This window comes from Megalobrama amblycephala, linkage group LG1, assembly GCF_018812025.1.
Source record: "Megalobrama amblycephala isolate DHTTF-2021 linkage group LG1, ASM1881202v1, whole genome shotgun sequence".
Classification (NCBI taxonomy): Eukaryota; Metazoa; Chordata; class Actinopteri; order Cypriniformes; family Xenocyprididae; genus Megalobrama; species Megalobrama amblycephala.
This window is the reverse complement of record NC_063044.1, coordinates 47,673,162-47,694,488: the sequence shown is the minus strand read 5'-3', so window position 1 is coordinate 47,694,488 and position 21,327 is coordinate 47,673,162. Positions and strand designations below refer to the sequence as shown.

Genomic DNA, 21,327 nt, shown 5'->3' with positions numbered 1-21,327 from the left:
TATATATATATATATATATATATATATATATATATATATATATATATATATATAATGTGTCTTTTGTGCAACATTTTGGTCAGTGTAAAAGTTTAAATGTGTTTTAGAAATAAAATTGACTTACTAATTGTTTTAATTATTAATTTTTGTGGATTATTTTAAATTGCATAAATAATTATTAGTAGTAAAAATAAGTGTTCAATGGCCGTTTTGGACATTTTTGGTGTTCTGGCTACTGAAATTTTGGTATTTTGACAAAGCTAACCCCTATTGTGTATTAATTTGTAAAATAATTGAGGAAAAGTTGCATGATGATGCTTTGACAATTATTTTGAAACCAAATCTTTACCTTTTGAATCAATTTGAATCTTGAGGCTAGTGATGATTCACTTCTCTACTGTCTATGTGTCTCTTTCATCTCATGTTTGTCTTTTTCATGATTATGTGGACGTGAAGTTTGTAATTTAGACGTTAGTAATGTGTGTGTGTGTGTGTGTTGTAGAAGATTCAGACTCGTGTCTGTTGAGTTCGTGGAGTTCCCTGCCATCTCAACTCTTTCCTCCTGACATCATCAATGTGATGCCGACCCTCCCGATCAAACCTTCATCATCGTCATCCTCATCCTCACCACGGTACGAGCTCTTCATCATCACTGGGAACAGGCTGCTTTCACACTAGATTCGTCTGATCTGAATCAGGGTTCAGTTGCACCAGTGAACACTAAACTTTCCTCTCTTTATTTGCGTGTCATTCTTTTCTCAGTTTGGCTCCGGCGCTCTCCTCTTTGCCCAAAAGCATCAGTCTGGCCGATGACATCACTATTGTCGGGGGCAACCGGACAGGCGTGTTCGTCCAGACGGTGAGGGCGGAGTCTCCTGCGAAGCGATGCGGTCTGAAGGAGGGCAGTGAACTGCTGGAGGTGAGAGACTGAAAACTGCTTCCTGTCAGACAGGAAGTCACTCCAATGGCTCATGAGCGATTTAAAAAAAAAATAAAAAAAACCTTCACATTTGCATGCTGGAAAATCTTTCAAATATGTATTTTTAGAGAGTTGGTACCTGAGGAACATATGGAAACACACCATAATAATCATTATAAAATACTTTTACACCTTAAGTGGCACTCTTTTTATTTATTGCCTTTTGTTCATATCACATATTTTAGTAATCATCGTAAATTAGGTATCATTCGAAAGTTTACAAACTTAAGATTCGGCCTGGATGTTGACTTACCATGGAAACGGTACTTTAATTTTTTTTGGCAAGCTCCTCCCCTAGTGGGTGGTGTCAGGTTTCATATTACAATATTTATTTTAGCTACTTTATAGTCAAAACCTTTTGTAATCTTGAAAAAACACATATCGTCGGAAAGTTCTGAGACTCACTGTTCCATATTTGCCAGCTGTTTTGTGATAGAAGTGATATTTGGACAGAAATCTATCAATTTGTAACAGAAGAATGCATTACAAAAAATTCAGTAGAATGTCGGTGACACCCGGTGGCAATTTTTGGTACAGCGCCTACACAAAATCTCATGGGAACTTAAATTTTTGTGATATCAACTTCAACTTGGTTAGACATATGGCTCTCATTTGATAGCAATTCTAGAGTAAAATATATTTGATAAAATATAAATTTTATATAAAAAATTTACATTTGATTTATAGAACATTTTTTGAAAATAACTCTTTCGAACTTAAATTTTTCAAGTGCTTTCCCTTCAGCCATAATCGGCTGGGTGTCTTCTTTAAAACAAGACCAAACTTAGGTTTGTACTCTAAAACATTCTTGATTTATAATAATTTTAGTTTGGATAGTGCTTTTTTATGTCTATTCTCAAAAATAAATGTGTTAAACTGTGATTTGTCCATCCTGAGATGAAAAAAATTATCATGTGACAATAATTCTGGTTTGGAGACTAATTTAGACCTAAATAATGACAGATGACTAATAGATATTAAATTAAAAATTCACAGTGAAAATCTCAAATAGGAGGTTTATTTTTTGAACTCATTGCACCTGACCAATCAGAGATGATGTCTAAGCCCCGCCCTTTTACAGGACCGCTTGTTTAATGTAATTAATCATTTTACTGCTTGTTCTGTTGCGTGTGTCAGTTGGATCAGGTGTCGTTGGCCGAGGGTCGTGTTCGTCTCAGTCAGTGTACGGCTGAAGTGGCTCATTTCTCGCTGCGGTGGTGGACCGAACCGAACGCACTCAAACACACAGTCAACCAGGAGGGTGAGAGACAAACAACCACTAACTGAAACACCACCTTCTGTAGTTCACGACACTAAGTGATGTTTTCACTCACTGTTTGTGTCTTGTTTTCCAGCACAAATATATAAACCTTCTTAAATCAAGATGCATTTACTAGAGCTGCAAAATGACAAAACCTAATATATGAAGTGTTGAAATTGATCAAAATGAAGTGAGTTTATGCTTAAAGCAGGAACAAATATCTGTCAGAATGCAGTCAGAAAAATCAACTTAATTCAAAGGGCAAATAAGATAATTTTTCTGACCCCATTTGGCAGATATTTGATCTTGTTTTAAGCATAAACTCACTTTATTAGTGATTCAAACATGTCGAGCTGAAACCCTATTGTAATGGTTTGAATTCCCAAGGATTAGCATTCTTCCCTAAAAGTGATCAGGCAGACCAAACCATAAGTCGTAGAGACTTGAAACTTTGAGGGCTTGGTAGTACTCACACTGTCTACAGCGTCACCAAGGCTCGCCCCGATCAGCCTGATGGGGGCGCTACAGCGGTCAAAAGTACAAAATGGCTCTTAACTCCTGACTCACAGGCTCAAGTGTCTTATGCTGCCTTCACGTTCTGTCAGAAATTTGATAATTTCCACTTCTGAAATCGTGATTACGAGCTCATTGCATTCACGTTTCGAAATGGGAGGGCGTTCATTTGCAATTTTTACCTAGGAAACTCATATTTACGATGATTCCGAGAGTACGTGAAGTCAGCATTATATCGTTGGAATCCTCAGATTTGATCGTCACCCTGGCAAAATTTTCCCAAAAACCTACTTTTGTGAACTAGTCCGAAAGGTTTTTTCGCTGGATCGGTAACAAACCAGTGCAGAAAGATTCTCTGGAGTCTGATTGTCAGTAATTATGAAAAAAAGTTGAAATTTAGATTCACGTCTGCGACGGGACGCCAAAAAATTCAAAGTGCGCATGGCCTTTTTTTACTAAAACGGCTATCCCTCTTGAACGGACTGAGATATTTTCACTAAACTCAGTACATGTATGTGCAGGCTTAGTCTGTGGTCACATGACAAAAGATGTGGTGACTGGCCAGTTGGTGGCACTATAAAATAAAAAACACAAAAATAGCTATAGCTATGCAACGGCCAGTCAGATTGACTTGAAAACTGGCTTGCGGTCTACGAGGATATTCACATATCTCGAAAAACATGTCCGCCATCAGCCAATGAAGTTTGAGCAGCAGTCAGATAAGGTTAACGGAGGCCGATTGGAATGAAACTCGCTGGGCCTGTTTGACTCACGGCCCTAGAGGCCTGTGAGAAATTCAAAAGAAATCAGCCACCAGGGGGCGCCTTCGTGTTTTTCATGTGCGTAAAGGATTGTATATCACACGATTTTTTTTTTTTTTGCACACACCCACGTCATTGATACCATAAAGTAGAACTCCTCATTTTGAACAACTTTGCCTCTTGGACTGCCTCTGTCCTTATTTCAAAATCCTACTTTTGCGAATTAGTCCTTATGTACGTTTATAAAACATATATTTCCTTAGTAAATTGACTGCTTTAGCTGTAAATGGTCTTTGTGATCTAGGTGGTTACAGGCTTGCTAAATAAAAACATTATACCTTTTTATGCATGTGCTTAAAGGCCTTAAAGTGCTTGAACCCCAATAATTGTTGCTCGCAGCTATATTTTTGATTAGTTTCTCTTCATTCTGGAAAACAAGACCAAAAAACTGAGGAAGAAAATCACTTTTAGTAGTGATGTTGCTGTTTAGTTCTCCAGTTAAAACTCCTAAACATCCTTAAACAAGATTCAAGCAAAACTGTGTGAGATATTAATGTGATTGCAAAAAATGTATCTCATTATGATTGTGTTTTTTGCTGTGACTGATTTTTTCATTTGCTTTAAGAATATTTATATAAGTTTATTGTGAAACAAGTAGCGTAATGCATTTTTTTACATTAATATATATACAAAAATAATTAAAGAGCGAGATCAGAAATGTCATAAGATTCTAGTTTATTTAGATCAGTTTAGATTATTATCTGATTCATTAATTTTCTTTCCCTCCCTCGTTTCAGGTTACTCTCGTTTAATTGCTGAACTCTCGTCTCCATCCTTCACCGGCGCTGACTCGTTTTATGTGCGCGTGAACCTTGACCTCAGTTCCCATGGCGACCCGCCGTGTCTCAGTGCCCGCTGTGACGATGTGCTGCACGTCACCGACACGCGTTATAATGGCAAATATCAGTGGCGCTGCGTTCGCGTGGACAAACACACGGGGGCGCCGCTGCAGGCTGGAGCCGTGCCCAACTACAACAGGTACACAAAAAACACACTTAACATTGAAATATTATAAAGAATTCAAACAAAATACTTTTAACTCTTCAGACCATAAAGACCTGTTCACACCAAGAACAATGATTATAAAGATAACTATATTAGCTTCCACATTAACGGATGTGGACATTAATGTGTTTTATTGTTCATCAGCTGGAAAAAAAAAACAGCTTTTTCCTAACCTCAGTGATCAGGACATGTCCGCAAATATTGTTCTTTTCGTGCCCTTATTCAGCTTGACCCCGTAAGTTGCTGCTTGCTTTATATTCTGATCTTGTTTTCCTTTACAAATCCATTTCTTAGAATCAAGATACATTTATCATGTACAGTTGAAAATGACTTGGATATTAAAGGGCCTAGTTCACCCATTAAAATGTAAATTTGCTGGTTAATTTACAAAGCATTTTTAGTTGATATCTCAAACACCTTGGTGATTCATAACATACAAGTCAATAGGCTGACGTCACCTTGAAAGTAAAAAAAAAAAAAAAGCAGATAACAAAGACACAAAAAGATTTGGCTCTTGACGATATATTGAGGTTTTATGAGGCGAAACGATCGGTTTGTCTAATGCCGGGTTATGATAGTCACTGTGTCAGGTTATGCAATTTTGACTGCTTTCAAACTCGTGTCGTGTCCTGGAGTTTATGATTAAAACAAGAACAAATATCTGCCAAAAAGAAACTTAATTCTAATTTTAATCATAAACTCGCTTCATTTTGATCAACTTGAAAACGAGACTTCTTATTTTGCCATTTTGCTTCTCTAGTAAATGTATCTTGATTACAGAAAGTTTAGATATTTGAACTGTGGAAAAAAAAGAGAAAAATTTTTTTTTTGGTGTAATGTTGAATTTCTTTGTTAAATGTCTGATGTCAGGACTGAACAGGTGTGTTTCTCGTTCAGGGCTCAGCAGCTGCTGTTGGTGAGACTTCGTACGATGGCGCTTGAACAGAATCAATGCAGGAAGAAGGTGATGGTCTGTCTTTAGATACCTGTCTGTCTTTTTCTCTCTGTCTGTCTCTCTATCACAGATCTTGAGCTGTATTCTCTGTGTCTGTTCTCAGTTCTGTAAGAAAAGCCCCGAGCGCATTCGGCTGATTAAAGCGGTCGCTTCAAACTATCGTGCGATTGGCTCATCCAATCAGGTGCTCTACACACTCAGCAACCGTAAGCCCCGCCCACTTATACGTTCAACCAATTAGACAGAATGTAAGGAACACAAGCTATCAGTAGTACTGAGTGCGTGTTTGTATATGTGTATATATATTTGTGTATGTTTAGGTCATGAGGAGCAGCTGATCCCATTCAGTCTGGTTCAGATGGTTCGTGTCTCCAGCAAACGGCCGGTGATTTTCTCTCCGTCTCTGCTGTCACGCGGGATCATCGAGCGGCTGCTGCAGCCGGCAGAATCCGGTCTGGACTTCAACACCTGCCATCCAGGTACAGCCACAATCTCAGCATGAACTAAACTAAGAGTTATTGGCGTTAAATAAAACTAAAACCATGTTACTTTTTCTAACTGAAATAACACAAAATATATAAATATGAATGAAAATGTTGCTTTGGGAACTAGCTGACATAAAATAAGTTAAACGTGATGTAATAAACTAAACTAAATATGAAATAAAAAACCACATACATAAAAAAAAAAAAACTACTAAAATGACAAAGTTTACAAAACTTTGCAAAAACTACTAAAATGACAAAAACATCAAAATAACTAAAACTTAAAATGAAAATGGAAAATATAAATAAAATGTAATTCAAAATATTAATAAATATTATAATACTACTACTTAAATGACAACAAACAGCTAAAATTGACAAAAACAAAATTACTACAAATGAAAATAAAAGTGGAAAATATAAAAACTAATTCAAAATCATAATATATGCTAAATCAGGGTATCTTCCGTTCATTCATGTTTTGATTTGATATTGAAATCAGAAAAATGAGAAAACCGCACCTTTTTTCGTTTTTCATTTTTAAAATGAAAACGAAAAAACAAAAAATTGGCTTGATTTTTCTTTTTTGTTCTGGGGTTGGAAACAAATAAGCAGTTTGAATATTCGATCTCTACATGTGGGCGGGAATGAAACGCCTCTTTCCGCTGATTGGTCAACGAGACGTCAAACCATGTCGTCATCAGTTGTTCATCGGTTCAGATCAACAGAATAAAAGTCCCTCGTTCTACAGCTGTACGGATTCTTAACGCGTTTATTCTACATTTTATCTCGTTCTATTGACATATTAATTTACTTTGCTGCTGCACACAATTACCCCCATTCTACAACTTTAGCACACTGCCTGTTTTATTGAAGTGACCAACTATAAAAATCTAGCGAAGCTGCTCAACGCACTGGCCAGCGAATGTATAGGCACACATTGAATTAAAAAGTGCAAATCAGTAGCCGATGTAAATATGCAGCAGTCATAACTTTTGTTGTAGACAACACCCTGAGTTTTGGACATGGGATGAATTTGAAATATGACAGATATGAAAATATATTACATGTTATTTTAGTTCATCAAAGCGGTGCTATTGAGAGATGGACTTAAAATGCGAATTGGATGATTTGATGACGGAGGTGAACTCGTTTATGCCAATTTGAAATAGGCTTATCACACATTTAAAAAAAGTAAAATAAATAAAGGGAAAAATGTTAAAACAGTGTTAAAAAATAACCATTATAGTGCTCTCTTAAGAAGATATCAATTATACTTTATCAATATTAGGCTATATATCAAAACCCTGAAATAACACTAACAATAATGAGATAAAGAGTATTTTTATAGCCTATTTATTGTCATCTGTCTGTGTCAGAAATTAACTGTAATTGATTTAATTGATTTTCAGGGGATTTGGGGATTTTTTCCTAATCTTATTAAATATGTATGCTTTCTTTTATGTTAAGTTATTAAATTTAGTCAATTAAATTAGAATAATATGATGCTATAGGTTGTTACCAATTAAATCAGTATCAACCAGAGGCTTGCAGAGGTGTCAAAGAAGCACCACCTGAAGTTGCTTTTAGATTTATGAGTTGTTAGATTGCTCAGAGAGGGCAGTATATGTGTAGGAATTACAATTGCATAATGTAATCATATTAATGTTTTAAACATCATTTTGAATACAGAAAATTTTAAATGACAAAATGAAACGATAATTGGATTATGAAATTAATGTCGAATATTGCCTTAGAGAATATTGCCTTAAACAAAAGTTATAGCTCTTAGAAAAGGAAAAAAATAGCATGTTGCCTATATACATATATGAAACAGAAGGATAACTTTTAATAATATTTGACATTTGACATGTCCTACTCTTCTCTATGAAAAAAAAAAAAAAAAAATCAAAATAGAATAGGCATAATAGATGTGCTGTGACTGTACACACAAAATACACACACACACACATGATATATATATTCATAGCCTATCTATCATTTCAATTCCATCCCATGTTGTCTAAAACAAAAGACATTTCTACACTCAATGTATCAAAGTTGTAGGCTGGGGGTAGTTGTGTGCAGCTTCAAAGTAAATTAATATTTATGAGATAAACTAATATTTCACGTGATGAATTAATGTCTACACAGAATTAAGCCCTGACTCTGCATCAGAACGATTTGTGTCAACATTCACTAGTCTGGCTATTTGATGAGAAAGAGATAAAATGTAGAATAAACGCGTTAAGAATCCGTACAGCTGTAGAACGAGGGACTTTTATTCTGTTGATCTGAACCGATGAACAACTGATGACGACGTGGTTTGACGTCTGGTTGACCAATCAGCGGAAAGAGGCGTTTCATTCCCGCCCACATGTAGAGATCGAATATTCAAACTGCCTATTTGTTTCCAACCCCAGAACGAAAAAAGAAAAATCAAGCCAATTTTTTGTTTTTTCGTTTTCATTTTGAAAATGAAAAACGAAAAAAAGTGCGGTTTTCTAATTGTTCTGATTTCAATATCAAATCAAAACATGAATGAACGGAAGATACCCTGATTATACTATAATACTATTACTAAAAATGACAACACAAACTAAAATTAAAATGAAATATGGAAAAAATACTCATTCAAAATATGAATAAATACTAAATATTATTAAAAATACTTTAATATTACTAAAACTTAAACTAAACTTAAAATGAAAACTCAAAATATAAAAATAAAAAAGAATTCAAAATATTAATAAAAAGTTATTATATGCTATAATAGTATAGTATCAATGATACTAAAATAGCACTGCTCCTGCGTTTACAGCTGGTATTTACTTCGTCTTTTAAAAATAATTTGTTTTTAACATTTTATTCTATGTTTGTTTTTTGTTTTTTGTATTAAAAATGTCAGGCATTTATTATACATTTTATGGAATATACATAATTATTATTATTATTAGGGGTTCAAGCATGTAGTATTGTACCTATGTACGGGCTTAGTCTGTGGTCACATGACAAAGGATGCGGTGACTGGCACTATAAAATAAAAATATACAGAAAAACGAGAATTTCAAAAGAAATCAGCCACCAGGGGGCGCCTTCGTATTTTTCACGTGCGTAAAGGATTGTGTATCACACGATTTTTTTTTTTTTTGCACACGCCTACATCATTGGTAACATATGGAAGAACTCCCCATTTTGCCTGCCTCTGTCCTTCGAATCGTTCGTTAAATATTGAAGATTATTTCAAAATCCTACTTTTGCGAATTAGTCCTCGGTTTTTGGCTCAACCTCGATAACTGTAAAAAGCTTATGTACATTTATAAAACATATTTCCTTAGTAAATCGACTGTTTTAGCTGTAAATGGCCTTTTCCATCTGTGATCTAGGTGGTTACAGGCTTGCTAAATAAAACATTACAGCTTTTGACGCATGTGCTTAAAGGCCTTAAAGTGCTTGAACCCTATATTTTGCCATTTTATGGATTATACATAATACTTTTTAATAAATGTTATTTTTCCCACTATTATTTTTATTAATAGGGGTACAAGAATGTAGCATTGAAACCCTATTGTAATTGTTAGATCCTCCAAGGATCAGCATTCTTCCCTAAAAGTGATCAGGCAGACCAAACGGCAAGTTGTAGAGACTTGAAACTTTGAGGGCTGGTAGTACTCATACCGTCTACAACGTCACCAAGGCTCATGCCGATTGGCCTGACGGGGGCGTTACAGCGGTCAAAAGTACGAAATGGCTCATAACATCTGTGTTCTTATATCATTGAAATTCTCAGATTTGATCGTCACCCTGGTGAAATTTTCAGGTATTTTGGATTTTTTGAAAAACCTGCTTTTGCGAATTAGGCCTAGGTTTTTGACCCAATCAGAATCAAACAAGTGCAGCACCATTCTCTGGAGTCTGATTGTAAATAGTTATTAAAAAAAAAAAAAAAAGTTGAAATTTCGATTCTGGGTCCCTAAGGGCTCCCAAAACATTCAAAGTGGCCAGAGCCACTTTTACTAAAATGGCTATAACTCGTGAACATGAGATATTTTCACCAAATTTGGCACACCTATGTAAGAGCTCATTCTGTGGTCGTGTGAAAAAGGATGCGGCGACTGGCCTCTTGGTGGTGCTATAACTGGAAAAAAACAAGAAAACGGCTATAAATACTTCACCGTTAGTCCGATTGACTTGAAAATTGGTGTGCAATGTCTTCATCTGAGGTGCCATGACTGTCTATGAGGACATTGACACATCTCGAAAAACCACTGAAGTTTGAGCAGCTATCAGACAAGGTTAACGGAGTCCGATCGGAACGAAACTCATTGGACCTGTTCGACTCACGGCCCAAGAGGCCTGTGAGAAATTCGAAAGAAATTGGCCATTGGGGGGCACCTTCGTGTTTTTCACTTTTGTAAAAAATTGTGCATCGCGCACGCCTACAACGTTTGTACCACATGGTAGAACTCCTCCTTCTGAGCAGCTTTTCCTCTAGGACTGCTGCTGTCCACCCAATCATTCATTAAATATTGGAGATTTCAAAAACCAACTTTGGCGAACTAGTCCTAGGTTTTTGGCTCAACCTCGATAGTTTGCTGTATATTTGCTGTAAATGACCTTTTCCATCTATGATGGAGATGGTTACAGGCTTGCTAATTAAAACAATACCTTTTGAATACCTTGAAAACCGATAATTGCTGCTCGCAGCCATATTTATTATTACTATTATTATTGTGTGCAGAGCTGCTGGAGGGTTGTGTGCATCAGGATAAAAGTGTGTTCCTCTTAGACTCTTCAGATCAACCACTGGGAATCAAACTACAGGGTATTCAAGAGGTCATTAACCAGGTAAACATTAACACAGAGTCACCACTGTCCCATACAGCAACATAGTGTGGCCCAGATTCGGTACATGTGGATTACACGCGGACCAGATTTGGGCCAGATCTGTGCCGACATTATGTTGCTGTCAGGGGTGTTATACTCTGTCTGTGTGTGTGTTCAGGACAAACACTGTCTGCTTCAGCTGGGCTTGAATCATGTGGAGAATCTCCTGAAGCAGAGCATCTATCCCATCATCATCTACATCAAACCCAAAGACAAGAAGGGCCGCAAGTTCAGGTGCGCATCTGTATCTATATGCATTGGGAATTAAACTGAAAATGTCTACTTCAATTCCTGAATTTGAATTAATGTAGCAAACATGATGTGGAATTGCAATTGAAATGGGATTGTAATAAATTAGAATTACAATCAGTTGAAATTCATATAACTGTAACATTTAACTAGAAATACAAATATTGGCACATTAAAACTCTGAATGTTTCACAAAGCTTTGTTTTGAAAGTTTTGACAAAGCTCTAAAGTTTGAAGGCCTGATAGATGAATAATGGTCAGTGGATAAAGATGATCTAGTTACATCAGCTCTTGATATCAGGCAAAGCCCAATGAAACGCTTGTGTGTGTGTCAGGAAGCTGTTGTCAGGGCACAGAGAGGAGGACCTGATGGAGGCCTGTCAGATGGAGGAGCTGCAGCTGGAGACTCTTCCTCTGATGTTCAGTACGGTGGAGCCGAACACATGGAGCTGCACAGACGAGCTGCTCGCCATCATACGCAGCACCATTCTGATCCAGCAGAGGGCCGTGGTGTGGCTGGAGCAGGAGCGCGTCCAGTAGAGCCGCATCGTTTCACACTTACTGTTGTTTAGGCTTGGTTATGGGGCGAATGGTTAATGATGGTTATATAGTGGTTATCATTACAGACCACCTAGTTATGCCTCAAAGCAGGGTTTCTGTGGGTCTTTAAAGAGCTAATTTCCACAAATGAAAGCCTAGAAAGGTCTTAAATCAGAGCTGGAAGTCTTATGCCTGGTTTCACTGACAGGGCTTAGATTAAGGCAGGATTAGGCCTTAGTAGTGACGTTATGTTCTGTGCCGACGCTTCGAAGCATGTCGAGAAATCCCGGAAGCTTTCAGTGAAGCACATATCGAGGCTTGTATCGTTTTAGACCAATGACGTCATTGATGACATCATCGCTTTATACCAATGATGTCATTGATGACATCCGAAGCCTCGCTTCTGCCAGACTGGTTCAGGAAGCGGTTTGAATCTTGGTGCGACATTTTGACAGATATATAAACCCATGGGATTCTTTCAAAATGTGTGGTTTTAGAATAATAATATCGCCCCTCCTGCCTATTATGACCAAATAATATATTTACACACATTATTCATATAAATAGATTAGTCTATGTGGAAATTGATTTTTCTTCACCGTTATTTCTAAGCCTTAACTGGTGCAAAATACATTGTATCAGATCACATCAGGTCATCTGTAATGTATCTGCTTGTTTTACACTCTTTGACCACCAGGTGGTATTGTGAGCAAATGAAGCCTTGAGAAATGAACCCTTTTGTGAACCACTTGGCTGAAAAGCTTCAATGCTTCACGAGGCTTCTTCTCGCTATCACTAGACCTTAGCAGTGTTGTGCATGAACGCGTTCAATGAACGACGTTCACTGAACGCGTTCATATTTTCGCCGAACGCTGAACTGAACGAGTCACTTTTCATTCAATGAACGTGAACGAGAGCGGCGCTCACTCTGGCAGGAATGAGCAGCATGCGCAGTTCACGTTCACGCTCATTTGAAAACTCAGGTTTTACGACACGACTGTTTACAGCAAACACCTTGATGGTGCAGCATCATGACTAGTGCTAGTACTAGTTAACGTGATTCAAACTTAGCTACAGCTGAAGCCAGTTTTGAAGAGCACTTAGCAGAGTTTTATGTACAAACAAAGGAAGACTCAGACGGAAAAAACCTCACGTTTTTGTGCAAACTGTGCCACCGGGACTAAACAAACAAGTACGTACGTCAGCCACATCGAGTTCAAATTTGAAACGACACATCGAGTTACGCCATCCGAGCTATCTTGGCAAATATCTGCGACTGAATGATGAACGCAAGAAATCATTAACGAAGAGAGGACCGCCGCCAAGCACACCCACCCAAGTTAAGCTCACTGCATTTAGTAAAGGACCTGCTGTTCACTGTTTACTTCCTTTTGAAGGTGTGAAAATGTGTTGGTTGAGTATTGCACATTAAGCAGGGTAAGCCCAAGCTAAGTTTACATTACAGTACATGACTACTTTGGTCTGGTTTACATAGTTACTGCCGTTCAGAATATGCTGGATTTTTGTCAGTAGACTGATCTTTTCCCCATGAACCTGAATATACCTTATTTTTAAGTCCTGTAATTTGGTTCATGCTGGCTAAATAAAAGTTTCACTGAACATACAGTATACCTTGACTGCACCTTGTTTTTTCCAATTTCTACATATCATGATTACACATTATTTAAGGGGTAAATATTATTTTTCTCCTGGCTATAATAATTGTCTCTTGTTTATTGGTACAATAATTTTGATTAGTTTTGGAGTTGCAGTGATTTGCAGCTGGTAATGGATGGTAAAGAGGTTCTATTGAGTAAGATAGTGGCCTATCTTAAAAAGAATTTAACAAATGAACGTGAACTAGTTCATTTTTAGATATGTGAACTTAGTTCATTTAAAAAAAAAAAGAACTATGAACATGAACTAGTTCATTATCATCTGTGTGAACTGAACTTTGAGCTAGTTCTCTTTAGGTATGAACTGGCACAACACTGGCGCCTCCCTTACCTTTAGGACATCAGTGTTTTTCAACACCAAATTTGAGAATTTCATGCAAGATTTGTTTCTTGTTAACCTTAACCTCACTGAGGAGGGAACAGGTGAGCTATTGGCTTTTTTGAACCAGTGACTCATGTCTGCAAGTTTATTTGGTGTGTCTTCATGTTAGTGCTGTTTCTCTTTCCTCCCAGATGTAATTGTGTCAAAATTCACAAATGTGTACATTACGTTTGAAGTCGGAAAGGTCACATTTGTGGAGCTCCCGGAGTATTTTGAACCTGGCTCAATGATTAATGGAAAGGCAAGTAAAAGTTCCTCCTGCTGCAGTAGCCTTCACAATGGTTCCCTTTCCTCACCTTTTTCTTTTCCCAACAGATCTTAGCATCTTTTTTCAATGGGACTCCAATTGCGAACAAAGCGTTATATCTCCTGGATGTTAACAGGTGGCCTTATGAACTGCTGCTAAATCTGACCGCAAACCAGAATGGTCTGGCCACGTTCTCTCTCAATACTTCTAATATTGAAGCTGATCTGAATCTGAGGGTATGTTTTGTTATTTTAAATGGTGATTTCTCTAGCAAGAATTCAATTCCATTCGTTGTTTCCACAGGCAAGTGCAACTCCAGCGGATAATTACAATTATAAATCGCCATACTACAGTACCGATATGAGGTTTGTTCAGCGCCGATCTGCTACTCCTGACAGCCGAACATTCAGTGAACTGACTATAGTGAATCTTGAGCAGCCGTTGAAATGTGGTGCTGCGCTTCCAGTGACGGTCAAATATTCTTTTGTTGGAGAAACTGGCAACTACAATGCTGACATCATCTATATGGTGAGTAGACATCAAAACATTCTGACTGTTCTGATCTGTGTGGCACACTTAATGCACTGGGTTTTCTGTCTTCTGTCAGGTCTTGTCCAGAGGAGTGATCGTCCTCCATGGATTTCAGACAGTCACAGCGAGGGCTTCTAATAAAGTCACGAGTGGCTCCGTGTCATTCCAGCTGTCTGTCAGTGTTGACATGGCTCCAGCGGTGCAGATTCTGGTCTACTGCGTTCTGCCCAGTGAGTGTAGTTGTTGGTACTGCATCTTTTAACACTGAAAAGTGTTTCCAAAACAAGGTATGATGTGCACTATCTTTTGGCTTCAAGTGGGGAATGGTGACGTGTCCTACAGCATGTGTTGGTCCTTGTTCTAGGTGTCTCTGAAGTTCTCTCCTGCTACAGCTGTTCCTGGTGAGGGAAACGTGTTGACCGTTTCTGCTCAAGCAGGATCTCTGTGTGGCCTCAGTGCTGTAGATCAGAGCATCCAGATCATGGAGCCAGGAAGACGTCTGAGTGCTGAAATGGTACCAGTTTTATTGTTGCACTTGATTTGACATCCAGGTATAACTTCAGGATTTGAGTCTCCTGCTGGTGGATATAAAGGGCAAATCTCTTATGTGGCCATTCCATTTAAAACCATAATTGTATCAATGTGACCGTAACGGACAAAGTGGTAGTGCATTTATATTAAACTTTTTACGTGACTAACTGTATTTTATGAACCTAGGTGTTCGACATGCAACCTGTGCGATTGTCATCAGGTTATCCATACGGCGTTGAGGATGAACAGGAGTGCCTGAGGTTTCGACTCCGTCGAGCTGTTCCTACAGATCATGCCTATACAAGTTTCATGGTAGAAAACATTCATGACCATGTAGTCACTGAATCCAACAGGCTCCTTGATTACATTTTCATCTGTTTTTGTCTTGTTGCTCTGGCAGAGTGTGGGGATGAAGCTTGCAACAAATCTGAATGTACGCGAACCTGTCTGCCTGACGTACAAAGACCTGACATATTTTCGACACTTCCCCAGTAGGTCTACACAGTTGGACTTTGTTTTTGTTTTTTTGTTTTCTCTTTCCTATGAAAATGACTTGGTGAACTTAAGGTTTTTCCTGTTTGTTCTCCAAGTTGTTTAGTGTTGTGGTGGAGGATTTAAGTATGCAAATATAAATGCAATGAGGGATTGTTGATCCTTTTTGCATGCATTTTAGTTCTGAAGCTACAAAGCAAGAAATTCTAGTCTTGATGTCTTTTTGCTTCAGTGTACTATGGGGGAGTACAGCCATTTGCAGAGGCTGCCATGGCCCCTGCAATGCCCCCTGCTCTGGAACCTGCTCCAGTAGCAGAAAGTAGTGATAGCAGCGCCACCTATGATGTGACCGTCAGGACTTACTTTCCAGAAACGTGGATCTGGCAACTTGCTGAAGTGGGGTTAGTGAAGCATGTCTTTATTTCTGCAGTTGACACCATCTAAAGCCACAATTCTCTCCTATCCCCTTTTACCTAACTTGTACTTTTCTGGTATGTTCCTCAGAGCTACTGGATCCACACAAGTTCCCCTCAAGGTTCCTGACACCATCACCACATGGGAGACGGAGGCGTTCTGTCTGTCCTCCAAAGGTTTTGGTCTCGCTCCTCCTGCTCGGCTGACCGTCTTCCAGCCCTTCTTCCTAGAGCTCTCCCTGCCGTACTCCATCGTCCGTGGGGAGTCTTTTGAGCTGAAGGCCACGGTCTTCAGCTATCTGTCCAAATGCATCATGGTATGTTATATTTATAATGGATCTACAGTTTATACAGAAGATCCCTGTCTTTGCTTAATGTGCACTGTTGTTCTTCGGCAGATTCGAGTAACTCCAGCTCAGTCATCGGCCTTTACTCTAAAACCATTGAATGATCCTTATTCATCCTGTCTCTGTGCCAATGGGAGAAAAACCTTTAAATGGGGTTTCGCAGCTTCTGTTCTCGGTCAGTTTTTGGCCGTCTGTCTCTAATTTGAAATGTTTGAGGTGTTACTCCCTATAGGGCTGCACAATAATCACGATCACAACTAAAATGCTTTATCACGTATTCTAACTCGCTACCTCTGTCATTGTAGGAGCTGTCAATGTGACGGTCAATGCTTCAGCTGAACAATCCCAGACTCTGTGTGGCAATGAGGTTGTGACCGTGCCAACAAGGGGATGTGTTGATGTAGTCACTCAAAGTCTACTTGTCCTGGTGAGTGTTAAACAGCCACCTTGAGTTTGAATTTGTGTGTTCACCATATTTATGGATAATGTAGTGCATTGTGCTTTTTACTGATGGGATGTGTGGTTGTTGTGTGTGTGTGTGTGTGTGTGTGTGTGTTTTTTTTTTTTTTTTTTTTTTTTTTTTTTTTTTTAAATGTAGCCTGAAGGAGTTGAGAGAACAAACACCCAGAATTGGTTACTGTGTCCAAAGGGTTTGTTTGCAATCAGTGATTCCCAAACACATTCTCTCTCTGTACAGCCAAACATTAGCCGATGCTCAATGCTCTTCTGTTCGGTCTGCAGGAAATGTTCTTTCTGAAGACGTGACTCTGACATTTCCAACAAACATGATCCAGGGATCAGCCAAATGCTCCGTTTCAGTCCTTGGTAAAGGGGTTCATTGAAGCAAACACTGACATTCACCAGAATAACTTGGGCTTCTGATGTAGGTTTTTGGCTTGACCTCTTGTTTGTCTTCCCCTCATAGGAGACCTATTAGGTCGTGCACTGAAGAATCTGGATAGGTTATTACGGATGCCGTATGGCTGCGGAGAACAGAATATGGGTGTTCTTGCTCCCAATATTTACATTCTGCAGTACCTGGAAGTGACAGTGCAGCTCACTGCAGCCATCCGAGAGAGAGCCATGGGCTACCTTCAGAGAGGTGTGGATGACAATCAATTTATTCATGCTTTTATTACTTCAGAGTTGGACTACTGTAATACTCTATACCTGGGTTTAATTAAACTGTCCATCGACTGCAAACTGTTCAAAACGTGGCAGCCAGGCTACTGACTGGCACTAAAATGCATCAACACATTACTCCTGTGCATCCCTCTCTCCACTGGCTACCGGTTATGTCCCGGATTGCTTTTAAGGTGTTTTTTTTTTTTTTTTTTTTTTTTTTTTTTTTTTTTTTTTTTTTTAAAAAGCTTTGCATGGACTTGCTGGTCCAGTATATACATGATCTTGTCCCATACAGTGCCTCAAGATCCTTGCGCTCAGCCAATCAATTTCTTTCTGTTCTTCACTCATGTTATAAAACTAATGGTGACCGGGCTTTCTCTGTGGCTGCTTCTCAACTCTGGAACAGTCTGCCTTTCAATACTAGATCTTCCACTTCTGTTTCTACATTTTAAATGTGCTTTAAGAACTCGTATGTATTCTTTGTCTTAAAGGATTAGTTCCCTTTCAAAATTGTTCCTGATAATTTACTCACCCCCATGTCATCCAAGATGTTCATGTCTGTCTTTCTTCGGTCAAAAAGAAATTAAGGTTTTTGATGAAAACATTCCAGGATTATTCTCCTCTTATAGTGGACTTCAATGGGCACCAAACAGTTGAAGGTCAAAATTGGTTTCAGTGCAGCTTCAAAGGGCTTTAAACTAGGGCTGGGCGATATATCGCATGCGATTGTCACGCGCATTTCGTCAGTAAAGCCGGTTCCCTGATTGCCGCTAAATCGCCATCACCTGCTTTCAAATGGAGCGGCATTTAATAAACTGAGCCGTAGTTCACTGACAACCCACGCAATATCACGTTCATTATCGAAGGCGATTCATCTGCGATAATGAACGCGATATTGCGTAGCTTGTAAGTGATCTACGGCTCTGTCTATTAAATGCCACTCCATTTGAAAGCAGGTGATGCCGATTTAGCGGTAATCAGGGAACCAGCTTTATTGACGAAATGCGCGTGACAATCGCATGCGATATATCGCCCAGCCCTACTTTAAACAATACCAGATGAGGAATAATGGTCTTATCTAGAGAAACCATCTGTCATTGTCTATAATTGTATATGCTTTATAAACACAAATCTTACGCTGTATGTCCTACGCCTTCCCTAATAGGGAAAGCCTAAGCATGTGCAAGGCGATCACTTGTTTATAAAGCATATACATTTACATCTTCAAAAATGATGTTTCGCTAGATAAGACTCTTATTCCTCTTCTGGTATCGTTTTGAAGCTGCAATGATCTTCAACCATTTGGAGAGACCACTGAAGTCCACTATAAGGAGAATGTACAGCACTTTGGTTGCAACCTGTTTTGAAGTGTGCTTTAGAAATTAATAAAATTTATTTTTTAAACTGAATGCTAAGTTCTAAGGACGTTCAGTTCTTACCAGTGGAGCATGTCTAATTTCTTGTGTTTTTTTTTTTTTTTTTTTTTTTTTACCTGAACAGGATACCAAGGACAACTGAACTACAAGCACAATGATGGTTCATATAGCACATTTGGTTTTGATGAATCAAATACATGGTGAGTATGACAGTTCTGTTGTGTGTAGTCTGTGGTGGCACCAGCGGTTTGTAAGTTCAGTTTGTGACCACTTCTCCATGACCAGGTTGACCGCCTTTGTCCTGAGGACTTTTGGTCTAGCGAGGCAATTTATCTTCATTGATCCGAATGTCCTGCAGAGCGCAAAGGATTGGTTGATCAGCAAGCAGGGTTCAGATGGCTGTTTCATGCAGCAGGGAACTTTGTACCACTATGAAATGAAGGTGGTCACATATTTCTTCAAATGGTCCATAACAATGTATTAAAAGGCTGAGACTGTTCTAAACTTTTATATACTGGTGATTTAGGGTGGAGTTGATGATAATGTCACCATGACTGCCTACATCATTGCATCACTGCTTGAACTAGGTGTCCCCACCACGGTAAAAACTCCAGTAATTGTATGAACTCCTTGCAGATGACCTTGTTCTGACTGTAATCTTGACGCTTGCTTTGGTTTTCAGGATCCTGTCATCACCAACGCTCTGTCATGCTTGAGGCCTGTCGTTGGGAACTTAAGAAACACTTACGTTACAGCTCTGCTGGCCTACACCTTCAGTCTTGCTGGGGAGACCAGCACTCAATCACAGCTTTTAACCTCCTTAAACGATAATGCCATTTCTGAAGGTGAACTTTACCAGCCTCTTGATGTTGCTTCATCAGGTTCTTTGACATCAACTTTCTGCCCTCCGTATTGTCTTCAGGTTCAAAGCTCCATTGGTCTCGGACTTCATCTGGTGATACTCTGGCGGTGGAGATCAGCTCTTATGTGCTGCTAGCGGTTCTCACTAAACAGCCTCTCACGACTGCAACTCTGAGCTATGCTAACCGCACTGTCAACTGGCTCGTGACCCAGCAGAATCCCTATGGAGGCTTCACCTCCACCCAGGTACCTCTGACCACCAAACATGACCTCAATCATTTATATGAGTGGAGTTTTTAATCTGGTGCTTGTATTTAGGACACTGTGGTGGCTCTTCATGCCCTGTCTGTGTATGCTGCTAAAGTGTTCAGTGTGGATGGCTCCAGTACTGTTACTGTACAGTCCTCGGTGGCAGGAGGAGAGTCTTATAGCTTCACCGTGAATCGGGACAACAGGCTGCTGTATCAGGAGAAGCCGCTGAAGAACATTACTGGCAAATATAGTGTTAAAGCATCAGGGTCCTCCTGTGTGTCTGTGCAGGTCTGTATCTTCACCCCCTCCATTTCTGTTTGTTGCACGTCCTAATTCTGTTTTACTTTGCGATCATAGATCGCATGTTTCTACAACATCCCGACACCTATTAAAGTTGTCAGAGCACTGAGTGTCGAAGCAAAGGTGAAGGGAGACTGCCGACCGCTTGGAGCCAATCTCATGTTGAACTTCACCGTGAAGTAAGAACAGATTTGACTCTTAAAATCAGCTCATGTTTATGGCTCTACTGCTCTGAAAGTTGCTTTCTTGTCCCTATTGACTAAACCTCTTTATTCCCCTTCATTCAGTTACAATGGTCCAAAAGAAAGTACTAACATGGTTATCGTGGACACTAAACTCCTGTCTGGCTTCACGGCAGATACGTCACTGGTTTGTATGTTAGGATGTCTTGTAAAATCCCAAGATTCTTGAAGCTCGTTCAGATGTAATCATGCATGTCATTGTGCATGTTCATCAGCTTGGATCTCCACCCAAATCGTTTGCCCCGCTAGTGGAGCGGGTTGATGCTGAAGATGATCGTGTTCTAGTTTATCTGAAAGAGGTGAGACTTTGTACACTGGGTATATTCACTAGCTGCCATCTTGAGTGTGGTATATGTGCTGCTGTTGATCTTTTCTGTTTTGCAGGTTCTCAAACAATTCCCCATAACTTACACTCTACGACTGAATCAGGTTCTTGCAGTGAAAAATCTCAAGCCAGCGGTCATCAACGTTTATGACTACTATCAGACAAGTATACCATCACAGACTCATCCGTCTGGCTGAATTTCCTGTAGAATCGCCTGTATGCTCAAGTTAATTTCTTGTCCTCTTTCAGGTGATCAGTTTGAGACGACCTACGCATCCCCCTGTCCATGATTGTGCTGTAGTACTGGCCACAAAACATGAATCAAATAAAACTTGTTTTTAAACAATCCGTGATTTTTGTGTTGCCTGTTTGTGGATTAAAGTTTATTCTAAGATGGAAGTCTCAAACTTTCGCAGTGTTCATGAGTTTGTGACTTCAGTTCCTTACAACATGGCTGAAATGCAGATCAATTGGTCATTGGCTATTAACTTTTACTTCAATCACTTTCACTATTTGGGTTATTTGAAATGCT

The 21,327-nt window shown here is 39.0% G+C and overlaps 2 protein-coding genes across 2 annotated transcripts; both read left to right on the top strand.

Moving 5' to 3' along the window:
• The first annotated feature begins 149 nt into the window (after positions 1–149).
• LOC125272486 (caspase recruitment domain-containing protein 11-like) lies at positions 150–12,862 on the top strand. The gene is made up of 10 exons (XM_048197331.1): positions 150–632; positions 763–919; positions 2,117–2,240; positions 4,312–4,552; positions 5,477–5,543; positions 5,638–5,740; positions 5,855–6,013; positions 10,761–10,867; positions 11,025–11,140; positions 11,491–12,862. The coding sequence occupies exons 1-10, from the start codon at positions 478–480 to the stop codon at positions 11,693–11,695; spliced, it is 1,434 nt and encodes a 477-aa protein (XP_048053288.1). The 5' UTR covers positions 150–477; the 3' UTR covers positions 11,696–12,862.
• On the top strand, positions 12,863–21,143 carry LOC125272481 (alpha-2-macroglobulin-like). Its single transcript, XM_048197320.1, is given in 27 exon segments — positions 12,863–13,794; positions 13,885–13,994; positions 14,069–14,236; positions 14,304–14,528; positions 14,608–14,765; positions 14,767–14,818; positions 14,896–15,045; positions 15,249–15,374; positions 15,463–15,553; positions 15,787–15,955; positions 16,059–16,284; positions 16,366–16,489; positions 16,620–16,741; positions 16,913–16,964; positions 17,056–17,139; positions 17,240–17,416; positions 18,940–19,015; positions 19,101–19,257; positions 19,342–19,416; positions 19,498–19,660; positions 19,738–19,922; positions 19,995–20,216; positions 20,286–20,407; positions 20,516–20,597; positions 20,686–20,769; positions 20,855–20,960; positions 21,045–21,143. Coding segments are annotated over 27 exon segments (3,471 nt in total). The 5' UTR covers positions 12,863–13,670; the 3' UTR covers positions 21,086–21,143.
• The last annotated feature ends 184 nt before the right edge of the window (positions 21,144–21,327 follow it).